General features: G+C 34.8%; 1 protein-coding gene across 3 annotated transcripts in view; it reads left to right on the forward strand.

The window, feature by feature from the left end:
* The window catches only part of LOC125050446 (putative epidermal cell surface receptor), a 43,253-nt gene that overhangs the window by 8,921 nt on the left and 20,660 nt on the right, over window positions 1-13,672 (forward strand). For all 3 annotated transcript variants that reach the window (XM_047650309.1, XM_047650318.1, XM_047650328.1), the window contains exon 2: window positions 7,450-7,569. In XM_047650309.1, coding sequence (XP_047506265.1) covers window positions 7,467-7,569 — 103 coding nt within the window. In that variant the 5' untranslated portion in view covers window positions 7,450-7,466. The remainder of the gene's footprint in view (window positions 1-7,449; window positions 7,570-13,672) is intronic.

Below are 13,672 nucleotides of genomic sequence, written 5' to 3' on the forward strand. Positions count from 1 at the left end.
TGCCAATTTTTCGAAAAAAGTCTTTTTCTCCGATGAACACAACACATTATCTCACGAAATTTTGATGTCAACTAGCCACCAAGATCGTGCAATTTAACGCCGTGCGATTTTTTCTTTGGGGTTTTGTGAGATCTCGAGTTATATGCGAATAAACCCGAAACCATTCCTGAGCTCCAATCGGAAATCCAACGCGTCATCGGTGAGATACAGACACATCTCTGTGCAAAAATCATGGAAAATTTAATGAAAAGTGTAATGGCCTGTCATCAGAGCCGTGGAGGTCATTTGCCGGATATTTTATTCCATACTTAATCGGAACATGTCTTCTTTACAATACAATAAAAGTATCAGAACTCTGTCATAAAATACTTGTCTTTATTTAAAAATGAAAAAGTGCACTCTTACTGAGACACCCTATATATCTATATAAATCTTCTGTGCATGTTCGTAATTATTTTTTTAATTATTAAATCCTAAACTAGATTTTCATGAAACTTCTTTGTGTGTTCAAGTGGAGTCGAGAATTTACATTATTAGATAGATATTAGATATTTTTTTTGTATCTAAGACGTGTGTACACGACAATGGTCTGTTGGATCCGCTAGTAGTTATATATACAATTGACTTTGTATTTCAATATAAAAATATTTATTTATTTACACTTCGTTACCTTTAATAGAACTAAATTAATTTATTGTTATTCGATAACTTATCCGATATTTTATTACTTATTCTGCTATTTAGAGCGGAAAAAAATCCACAAAAAAGAGATAATTAATATCGGTCCAGCCGATCTTGAGTTATAAGAGGTGTAACTAACACGACTTTGTTTTATATATTTAGATAAGTATTAGCTAATTAATTACGAGGCAGAAGAAAAATGATCAAAAAGAATACATAGTAAGTTCGACTACATTTTTAAATTCTTATAAACATTTTGCATTAATTCGATTGAGTAATAAGCAATCACGTTAACAATGCTTATTTCCAAACAATAAGTTACGAAACGGCGATTAGATGAAAAACCTCGGCAGCCTTTGAGCCGTGTGAATTCGTACGTTGAAAGTCGACGCCTTAATTTCCTTGGAAATCGTTTTGTTTTACTTGATCAAATTGGTCAGATCTTATTTGTCGGTCCGAATTGATTATTCTACTCGCTGCTCTTGAACTTTTTGAAGTATTGGTTAGTACTGTATTTGCGTGGTTCTCTGTTCCACATTGTATAAACTAGACAAGAGTTTTTAAAACAATTATAATGCTATTCAATTTGTTAAATGGCAAATTCCTTAATCTAATAATATATAAAATTCTCGTGTCACAATGTTCGTTCCCATTATCCTCCGAAACGGCTTGACCGATTCTTATGAATTTTTTATGCATATTCAGTAAGTCTGAGAATCGGCTACTATCTCTCTACAAACCCCTACGTGATAAGGAGTGACCCCAAATCAAATATTTTTATTTTTTAGATAATTTTTTTTTAATTTTCACCCCTCTGATCAACCCCTATTTTTTATGATTTAAGATAGTTATTTTTATTGAACTAAAACAATATTTTCTAGATTTAATATACTAGGAAAACAATCGTTTGCCGGGTCAGCTAGTTTCCTTATAAACAGAACTAGGCGATTTATAAGATTAGCGGAGAGTTTCTTGCCAGTTTTTCTCGCGATTGGTTTGGGAACTGGATATAATAATAATAAATCGTTTATTTGTAAAGAAAGCCATCCTATAAATAAAAAAGCCAACATCACGAGGTGTTCCCAAGGCGGTCACCCATCCAAGTACTGACCTCGCCCGACGTTGCTTAACTTCGATGATCGGACGAGAACCATTGTAGTACAATAGCAAATAGCAAAAAAGTATCGTGACAACTTTTCGTAAGAATTTTTTCCGTCTAGCCCCCTTTCACAACGCGCGATAAGGAACTTCGTTCCAATAGGTATTCAAATGTCATAATAAATAAGTTGTTTATAAATACTTATGTGGTTATGGGGAGCTCCACAGTACCAGCTCCTTCCACTTGACCGTATTCAAGGAAGAACGGTTCGAATCGTCGACGACCAATCCCTCTCCGAGCGGCTTGATCCTTTGGCGTTGCGTAGAGATGCGGGGTCACTCTGCATCTTCTACCGCATTTACCATGGAGAGTGTTCAGAGGAGTTATTCGGATTAATACCTGCAGCTGAGTTTCATCGTCGAGGCAGAAATCGAAATTCCACCCGCATCACCTCGATGTCCGTCGTTCCACAACTGAGCGTTTTTACTGAAGTATTTCCAAACCAATTCAACTTAGGGTCCTTCAAGGGCGTACCAATTCTTAAAAGGCCGGCAATGCACTCGCGAGCCAAGGCTGCTGTATCACTTAACATCAGATGAGACTCCTGCCCATTTGCCCCTGTTCTATAAAAAAAAATTGTCGTCAAAATACTCTCCCACGTCTAAAGCCACCTTGCCACTTTAGACTAAAATAAATAAATACAATTTGAAATGTTAATTAGACATACAGTAAAAACCTAACACCATAAATTTGCGGTAAAGTAAACAATGGCAGGCTTGAGAATGTATGAGGAAATGTTGAGTTGGCGATTTCACGTCACGTGTACTGGGTTCAACGAGCCACTTCGCTGAACTGTGAGAAACTGTTTCGCTTTACATTTTTTGTATGTTGCTTTTAGTGTGTTAAGAACATTTGACAAAGGTTTTAATGTTAGCAATTTAGATTTAGAATATCGTCTTTTCATAGAGCAATGTTGGCCTGGGCTTCAGCATGTGACTCTCATCCCTGAGGTCGATCCCCGGCTGGGCACCAATGGACTTTCTATGTGCGCATTTAACATTCGCTCGAACGGTGAAGGAAATCATTGCGAGAAAACTGGCTGAGACCCAAGTCGACGGCGCGGCGTATGTGAGGCACAGGAGGCTGAGCTCCTACTTGTCTATCAGATTGACAAATGATCTTGAAACCCTGATCGTGTACTTACCTATTACTATACACGAAACATCTGAGTCCCAGATCAATTTTTTCTGGTTTCTTGATATAATATTTCGATCTGGTTTTTTGTATATAAAAAAAACGTATCTCATAATAAACAAATTCTTAGTAAATATTATTGTATACAGTTATCTGATTGAATTAACGGTAATTTTTTGCTAGACGACCTCGTATGAAAGCGACATTATTATTATATACAATAGAAGGACACGTAACACTGTTACGTCATAACATCGTCATATCGATTTCTATTAACATACTGTACATGTACTAGATACATATTAAGCTATCAAAGAAAGTATGTAGGAGTACGCGGTTAGACCAGTGATATTGGTTGCATGATATATTTATAGATTACTAGCTGACCTGGCAAACGTTTTGCCATGTATATCATTTGTAATAAAAAATAGGGGTTGATCGTAGAGGGGTGAAAATTGGGGGTTGTATGTATTTTTTAATGCTGTATCATAAAAAAAAAATATCTAAAAATTTAAAAAAAAATTTAAGTGGTGGACTACCCGTAACATGTAGGGGGAAGAAAAATAGATGCTGTCCGATTCTCAGTTATACCCAATATGCACACAAAAAATCAAGCCGTTTCGGAGGAGTTTAACCACAAACATCGCGACACGAGAATTTTATATATTAGATATCTTCGATTGATTTTAATTCACACCAGTAGTTCGTACAACTGAGGTCCGAGAGAATAAAATTTGCGTTATGAAGAATTTGAATAATGTAAGATATGTTAGTTATATCACACTATCACGATCTATTACTCAAATTGTATTACTCAGAGCATAATTTTTTTATAGAACACGGGTAAACGGGCAGGATGCTCACCTGATGTTAAGTGATACTGGCGAGTGCGTTGCCGGCCTATTAAGAATTGGTACGGTCTTTTCCTGAAGGATCTTTAGTCGAATTGGTTTGGAAGTACTAGTGGGCACCTGGTTCCACATAGTGGTAGTGCGCGGCAAAAACTGCCTTAAAAAACGCTCAGTTGTGGAACGTCGAGGTGATACGGTTGGAATTTTGTATTGTGCCTCGACGTCCGATGATAAAAATTCAGCTCCAAGTATTAATCCGAACAACTCCTCTGAAACCTCACCATGGTAAATGCGGTAGAAGATGCAGAGTGAACCCACATCTTCAAACAACGCCAAGAGATGAAGCCGCTCGGAAGCGGATTGGTCATTGGCGGTTCGAACTTCTCTTCGTAATACGGTCGAGTTGAAGGAGCTGGAAATTATTCCTGATACTTTTTTCTTTTTAGATTTTAGTTTAGTTTAGTTGTAGTTAGTATAAGTCGCTTATTAGCGATAAGTCGGCACGTCGCCTAATAACTTATGTAACCGGTTTTTTATATTTACGTTTAAGGATAACGAAGTTTATGAATAAATATGGTTGTGACAAAATTGATCTGACGTTACTCCCAATACAGGTGTGTTGTGTATACGCAGATTTGGCCTCATTCCGCTGCGGGAAATATACGTTAATATTGTGTTGTATAAAATGAAAATTCATTTTAGTTTCAGTGCTAAATTCAGTATAAACTGTATCTCACATTCTGCGTTTATAATCGCTGATTTTATTTATAAGCCCATCGACAACCACATTGCTAGTAGACGAGTGCGTTGCAGTACTTAAACAAACAGTTATAGCTACATTAATATGCAATTTTACGTTATACACAATTATACTAGAAACAGGATCTTTTCATACATTAGCCTCATCCTGCCGATAATTTATTTGCTAAATGCTAATCTCTATGAAACATTCAATTGCTTCTAAAGCCGGAGGTGCTTATAACTGTATATACTGTTTACACCTTTATTACTTGTACAAGTTACTGTTACGTTCATGCGTTTCAAGTACATGTTCTGTGTTTTAAATAGTTTTGAAAACATGGGCGGAAAATTGAATTGTTGCGTTGGCTTCACCGTCCTCTACTACTTACTAGGACATTGTTAGTATCGTTATTGCTTTGTTTTTACAATGCAAAGCAATCGTAAAGTAATAATTAGAAGTTGTTATGTGGTCCCCACTATATTATTAATCTTTGTTATTTACCTAATTATTATTTCTTTGCCTTGTATAAGTTAAACCATTTGTTTATGTAGAGATAAGTTATAGTTAATTACCTAATGACAAGTTAATTACCTAATGACATTGTTTGTTCCCCTAATGTATCCCTACTCCTACCCAAACCTTTAAATACCAAAACCCAATCCTTTCAAAGACACTTCTATTCCACATTCCAACTCCAACGTTAGTGTATTGTAAGCATAATTTTAAATAAAGTTTGTTAGTTTTTAAAAAACAAGTTTCAGTCACTGCCTCATAACAAAGTTACTTTAACTTCTAATTTGCTAATTGAGCTTCTATAGAATTATAATGGTCAAAATTACTACTAATATACATATCTAGCGGACCCGACAGACGTCATGCATGATATTTCAAGCGATTGGGATATTAAACAAAGTATTAAAGTACCGACTGCAGCGCCATCTGCCGGGATGATTTGTGAATCTAAACCATACAAAAACATTCATTCGCTCCAGCCGTTTAAGAGGAGTTATATGTAGAAAGATATGTCGTAGAAATATCGTCACATCACGACATCGTCATTTAGCGGGTTTAGTGGTCGTAATGATTCTAAAGTATGAAATTGTTAAATAATAACAAAGCAAATCAAAAATAAATTATTATTTTTAAAAGTTAGAATCAAAATGTTAAACCAAACCAACAATATTCACGGTCAAGTGACTCGATCACATTATTTACTGATAATCTAAGCATTCCCTTACATAAAAATGAACATTATGGTATAAAATATTAATAATAGAGTTTAAAATTTGGTTAAAAGGGTGCTAACAACAACTGGTTACGCAAGAATATTATATTATTACGCCTTATAAAGCCTTATAATATAACTTATGAGGAAAAAATCAATAATAATTTTTTATAATTTTTTATCAATATATAATTGTTAAAAATATCAAATATCAAATAGAATTAAAAATAATTAAAAATTAATAAAAAGAAAATTAAATTCCCTGTGTAGTGTGTACCTCTAACGTTGGCACGAAAACGGCGCTGCATATGCGTCAATTAACTATCTCCTTAATTACAAAATCTAAAAAATTCATTGATTTTTTCCCACACTTTGTGTTTAATTATTATTAAAGAGTTCTATTCATACAGTTCAGTAGGGTTTTTAAACGTGTAACTAAGATTGTTATCTCCCCCAAGACAAACAAAAGTTGGTTATAAAACATTCGTAAATTTAATTTCAAGGTCAGTCAGTAATTTGTTGTAGTATTTAGTAGTTATACTGGGGGGCGCAAAAGTAAAGACCCTATTTGGTTCAGCTATAACATTTTTTTCTAAATTAAAAAACTAGATTTAGTTTTTTTTAATGAATATTTGTGCCATTAAATTTCGTACCATTGGGATTTAAAGTTGATGTCTTTTAAATGGTGACCTCCAGAGTTGATGCACATTTGAGACCTATTTATGACATTTTGCATAACTTGCCGTAATACTTCCTGCGATATGTTCCTTATTTCTTGATGAATGTTTTCTTTTAGAGCTGCGAGAGTCTGTGGCTTGTTCACAACCACCCGAGATTTCAAAAAACCCCAAAGAAAGAAGTCTGGACTCGTCAGATCGGGTGATCTTGCAGGAAATCGTCAACGAAATTCACGTTGTGTTTTTATCACCAATGAATTATTCCGTAAGAACATTGACACGATTATTCCACGTTCTTGGGGAGTAAAACAGTCCATGTTTATTTTCAGTGTATTTTACATTTGTTCATTACACAATTTTCAACAACAGAATGAAAACTATCATCATATAAAAAAAATAAACAAATTTTCTTTAGTGCCATTACTTTTGCGCCACCCGTTGGTAGGCAAATAGTTAATTACTTCAATAGATTGGGTTAGAGGTTTTTAATATACAAGTTCGGTTCTTTGCCTATATAGTAATAATAATAATAAAAAAATCATAAAAAGTTTAAGTTACTTATTCGTTGAGCGCGGAAAACGCTCTAGCTCTTGGGTCCCCGGTACTATCTACCAGGCGCGAATTAAAATCTATAATTAGCGCCTGTGCACGAGAGTACTCCAAAGGGAACAAAATCTTGGACACTCTATATTTGAGCTGTTTATTATTTTCCACCTGCTCTGCGGCCGCGCCAGCTTTTGTGCTTGTCCGGTGTGAGGCGAGACTAACGGTAGATATTAACTTACGCTAAAAAAACGTAAATAAAGTTAGTTTAACTATACGATTACTTTACGAAAGGAAAACGATTCACGTTTTCATTTAGTTTTATACTTTAACCTACAGGAGGAAGAGGGTTTTCTAAGCACTAAAAAGGATCTTTGTAGTCTAAATAAATATTACTTACAATTGGCCAAATTTGATAACATTTTTGATATACACAGATGGCGTACCAGCGGTGATGGCAGGAGCTTATGTAGTCCTATACGCGGTGCTGCTGGCCGGCGTCGCGTGTTACACCATCGACTGCAACCATGAGTACACGGACTGCGATACAGAACTAAGTAAGTATTGAGTTGTATGGGAGATACATTGGATCTAGTGCCTTGCAAGTCTCACACATTCGTACATTTATGTACTACTTCGGATATAAATATAGCCTATGTTCAATGATATTGCATTCTAAAGGTTAAAGTTTAAAGGTTCAAAGGTATCAAACTGTGAGAGATTTTTACGCCGGCTTTTTCTCTCGGCCTCTACACCCTCTGTCTTCTTTGCCGATGAGTAGGGATGCCTACAAATTCAAATTTAATGACGTGGAATAAGTGATACATGTATCTTATGTTCCTTAATAAACATTTTTTTTTGTGGTTATGACTAACAGTGGGGGTATTTCTGGAGATGACCTCCACTTTAAAATAGAGCATATTCCTCCCTCTACGGCCGCAACGCACCCACCAAAATGGGTTTTCATGGGCTCTTGACTGCCCTTTTTAGACCTGTAAAAATTGCATAGATCCTTTAACTTTAAAGGATTTAAAAGAAAATTATTACTTTAATTAGATAACTCAAAGTTTTCAGAAATAGTATTTATTTCTTTTTATAATAGGGGGCAATCGGGACGGCCAAACAGGGCAGTCATCGCAGTCCATGGATACCAAGGGAGGAGTACACTCTAACTTTGAATAGTTGGAGGTCGTATCTTTCAGGGAAGAACCCACCGTGGAAGTCGATTCCACAGTTCGCAAAAGAGTGCCTTGTGAACGGACTGTGGAAGACTTCCAGCCATCAAGGTGATGTTGATTTAACTGTGAACTCGTGGAAAGCATTGACAAATGTAAACCTATATTATTTTCATATCTTGATGTATACCACTATTGATATTAATATTTCATGACCTACGTGGGATAAATCTAAGCAATGTAAACGGCCTATAATGGTTACACGAGAAAAACGATATAAATTTATCGCAGATGTCAAGGTAATTGCAGTTGCTATAAAAAGATGCCTCTTTAATTGATATGATTTAATAGATAAATGCTTTACTTATGAACAATTTGATAAAAAGTAGTACCTAGTGAAATTCTGGAAATTCTCACGTATCTTTCGATGAATTCGAACTTGGTACATAATTGTGTTATACTTCTTCCAAATTTAACTTGGCTTAAGCAATTTAGTGAGTAGAGTTACTCTAGCAGCGTGAGACTCTTATCCATGTAGATTCGATCCACGTTTAGGCTCCAATAGACTACGTACATTTAAGACTAGCGTAGTGAAGGGAAACGTGCGGAAACTGGCATGCCTTAGACACAAACAGTTGGTTTGTCAGGCACAGATGGCTGATCAATATACATTACCTAAAAGGTAGCCACTGTTAGGGTACTTCATATTCTATACCATAAAGAGAGAGTCACGAGTTAAATGAATCCAGCGATTTCTTACAGTCTTTTTGACTATTAGAATTTGCATTATATGAAAATTTCATGTTTCTCACACCAGCACTAACTATGCAAAAACCTCAGTTTTGTGTCGCGCAGCCCGGACATAGAACAACCAATATTTAAGCCTTGACTTGTTTAAGCTATCGCGGAATATGAATAAGTATTAAGATTATCCATAGCGCAAAATCACCTGCATCATGAGCATACCCCACTCACACACCTTCGCGTACTTACCCTCTCTTATACCATCACACAACACAGCCAAATTAGGTACCTCTTAGTTAAATGTATAGAATAATTTTTACTGTAAATTTGAACCTTTTTGTAGGATATTATATATATTACTAGTGGACCCCACAGACGTTGTCCTGCATGATATTTCAAGCTATTAGGATATTAAAGTATGAAAGTACCGACTGCAGCGCCACCTGCCGGGCTGATTTGTGAATCTAAACCATTCCCAGATCCCCTTGAACACACACAAAAAATTTCATCAAAATCGGTCCAGTCGTTTGAGAGAAGTTCAGTGACATACACACTCACAGAAGAATTATATATATAAAGATATATTTTGTATTCCATCTGTGGCTATATTTTTAGTGTTATTATATATAATTTTTATTAGCTGTAGGATTACGAAATAAATAAACACATAACATATGGTAAACGAACATATTTTTGTAGCCATAATTAAATATTGGAACATCGTATGAACCTTTGGTATGATTTGTGAATCTGTTTTTTATCTAAACGATCTCAATATTATGATCGCCCATCTCAACAGGTATAATGATAGCGCAACAGGTTTTGAAACAAGTGTTTATGTATGGAAACGTGATATAAATCGTGACTCACATCTAAACGCGGGTCGTTCTGTTATACCCTTTGCCCAACTAACGCTACGTTATTTTTTGAAGTTATACTTCTTTAGCGTAATAATTTTTTTCGAGCACTTTAGAGGGACGTTTCCCTCTTCGAATTGCATTTCTTGTCCATTTTAATGGTCACTTCCAATCGAAACAAAGATTGTTCTGATAATTTCTATTAAAATGTTGTATACTTTCACATAAAACAATCTTTGAATGCAGAGGTAGCGCTTGAGTCGATTTGTTTGCTCGCGAGTGTATATATTTGTGTTGGGAATACATAAAATTTAATTAAAATACTGTTATAATGAGACTGTCTAACTTGTTGCATCATCCGGCTTGTCTAATATGACCTGGCTGATTTAAGACGAAATCTTTCATTTTGTTGAGAATAAAATAATGTAGCGGAACCGGCCGCATAGTCGTGACTTCACCGCTACCTTTTCGGGTATCAGCACATTCCATAAACGGCGCTCGTTTTGTTTGATTGCTTTTTGCTGAACGAAAGCGTCTATGTAAAATGTTATGTAGGTAAAAAATATTTGTATTTGTATTATTTGTATTAAACAAAACAATCAAATATACAGTATTTACAATTTTCTTAATCTACATAGTAATACATGCGACGGCTCATTGGTCTAGTGGTTAGTACCCCTGACTGCGAATCCATGGGTCCCGGGTTAGATCCCCGGCTGAGACAAACATCGATGTGATGAGCATTTGGTGTTGTGCTTAGGTCTCGGGTGTTTAAATATATATTTATATGTCTATCTATCTATAATATGTATGTATATCCGTTGCCTAGTACCCATAACACAAGCTTCACCAGCTTAGCATGGGACTAGGTCAATTGGTGTGAATTGTCCAATCAAAAAAAAAATCATTAAAAATTAATAAATAGAAAATTATAACAAATATTTTTTATTTTATTCCATATAAAAAGTCCCTGGTCCCTGTGCGCCAACTTAACTCTTTAAGCGCCTGAGCACTTGAACCCACGGCCCAGAGTACTGTTGGGCTTGTGGCTGCAGCGTGCGACTCTCATCCCTGAAGTTGTAGGTTCGATCCACTAAACGACTAAAAGACTTTCTATGTGCGCATCTAATTTTCTCTCGAACGGTAAAGGAAAACACCGTGAGGAAACCGGCTTGCCTTAGACCCGAAAACTCGACGGCGTGTGTAAGGCACAGGAGGCTGAACATCTACTAGCCTATTAGATTGACAAACAGATACAGAAATCTGAGGCCAAGCCCTAAAAAAAGGTTGTAGAGCCACTGTTTTTTTTATTAATATTCAGTTCTCTTTTCACACTAATATCGATAACAAATATGTAGTAGAAAAATATTTGAGCGTTTAAAATTAATATTATAGAATATCTATACTAATAATGTTGCGAGGTATGAAAAAGTTCGTGCGGAAATACTAACACCGACTTTACGCTTGATTGATTAGGATTTAATTTGTAACGGATGTATTAAGAAAGGAATTATTCAATTAAGCATCTGAATTAAAGTTGTAAAACTGCCGCTATATTATATTTATTTACACTTCGTAACATTTATTGAAATACAAAAAACTTAGCTATATAAGGGAATCAACTTGCGGCTTTTTCGCTAACAAGCGATCGGCAAGCTTAGAAAGGAAAAAAACAAAATAAAAGACAAGAATTACATAACCAAATATTATAAAAAATAGAATCATCAACATTATTCTCCATTATAAAAAAAAAAATCTAAAAACTAAAAAGCTAATCTCACGGATTTAGCGGATTCATGGAGCTAGGCCGAAAGGTTAAATTTAAGTGCGGTACCCACACATTCACAATAAATACTAAAGCTAACAGGTGGTGTAAATTCTTTGGACCGTGACTGTAGCGGTATTCTGACCGGATCGGAGTATCAAAGAGAATTAAGAGGTATTAGAGAACAGCTCGCGTCTGAATCTATCTATAACTATTGTTAGCTTTAATATTTTGAAATCTTGAAATTTGAAACCTCGAATTGTAAATTAAAATGCCATATGTTTTTATTATCGAACAATAAAATAAAATAAATTAAATTAATAATTTGTATTAATTTTCAACACTTCATATTTTAATCACAATTAAATTCCTTTTTCCCTCCCTCTTAAGTCTCGGAAATCTAGTTTTAGATTTGTATAAATATGAACAAGACTTAAAAATTAGTTTGCCAACGAAGTTTCACTTCTGACATGTGAACTTTTTTTATATTATCACGCCATTTTCCCGAAGGGGTAAAGACCACAGATCTCCGTTTGATACGATCCAGGCATAACTGTCTCGCATTATCAACTTTCATACATTCACCATTCATGCTCATTATATCTCTGGATTTGGACCAGGTATGTACGGCCTAACCAACCCGATTGCCAAACTAAGTTAGATAGTTTAGACTAAACTAAGACTCCCGTATTTGACAATTCACATTTTCACATACGGTCCTACGTAGCACTGAATCTCATTTTTGAATCTAACCCTAATTTTTAAACCAGTCGTTAGAAGCCGACGTAAGCTTATATGAGCTTCTAAAGACTTTATCACGGTCGTTAACTTTCGCTTACTCGTTGTCTCGGTCGATCACATCTTTAAGAGGGACAAGGTCATATAAACACGACTGCACGAGTGTCAAATGGGGTCCGTAAATCACTAAGTACTTCAAATCACTCCGGATCTCGCAATACCTTATCGACCTACTAAATGCGGTTTTAGAATACACTTATTCATGATTCATGTGTCTTTATTTATTAGTAATCTTACAGCTATCATACATATTACATATTGCGTGCCTACAAAGTAAATATGTCAGATGTGAAACTTCTTTGTAAATTAATTATTGAGTAATTAAGCTGCCCAAATCCCATAATTCAATTTTGCCAGTCTTTCTATATTAATGAATGATACTAAGGCTAATTAAAAAACAAAACTGAAATGAGTTATTGTTATGTATATAAAAATACCACCATAAATATGGTAACAATTAATATAACAAATTCATTATTATCATAATTGCTAACTTAAGTCCGCATTTTCTAAAATACATATGTAATGCATATGTACTTATAATGAAAAAACACATTTTTATTTATTATTATTTATGTTCTTATGTTTTTTTCTTGTCTTTGTTTATTATGTTCGTTATCTTTATAATAAAAATACATGATTTTTGTAAAGCTTTGTGTATCCGTGTTATGGAAATGTCACGGCCTTCAGTCAGTTTGATCTAGTCTAATAAAAATGAGAAAATAATTGGATAAACGTTTAAAATCGATAACTTCCGAAAAAATTATATAAATACAAAATATTGTTTATATCAACTATCGCACTTTGACCAACTTCACATCGTAAACCAATTATTGTAATATTGTAATGAATGTCGAAGCTTCGGTGGACGGAGAAATTGTGACCACAAACTTATTATAATAAAAAATCGAGGAACAAACCAAGATCTGTGTCTATTTGAGGGTTAGACAGAAGATTTTGGTGGACTTTATGTTAGTCGGGACAAAAGCATAAACACATACTCTTCTGGCCCTGCGACCTAAAATCTCCTGGCTTCCAGAAGGAGAATTTTTTATATTAAAATAATACCTTTAAATGAAGAGTTATAAGAAATTGATTGAAGGTTTTTAAAGCTTCGTAAGTGCAATATGGCTTCCTATCCTTATTGATGTGGAAAATTAGGTTTTCCGTTAAACAATTCAAGTTCAGCGAGTCAATAATTGCCCGTTTTAATGAAAGGTTTCATTTGTTTAGTCAAAACTGTTAAAGGTTGGGAAATAAGATTTTATTTAAATTAACAATTGTATAGGTAAGGGCAAGTAGTAAGTGTAATAGGCAAGTA

The sequence above is a fragment of the Pieris napi genome, chromosome 1 (genome assembly GCF_905475465.1).
Source record: "Pieris napi chromosome 1, ilPieNapi1.2, whole genome shotgun sequence".
In the NCBI taxonomy this organism is placed as follows: Eukaryota; Metazoa; Arthropoda; class Insecta; order Lepidoptera; family Pieridae; genus Pieris; species Pieris napi.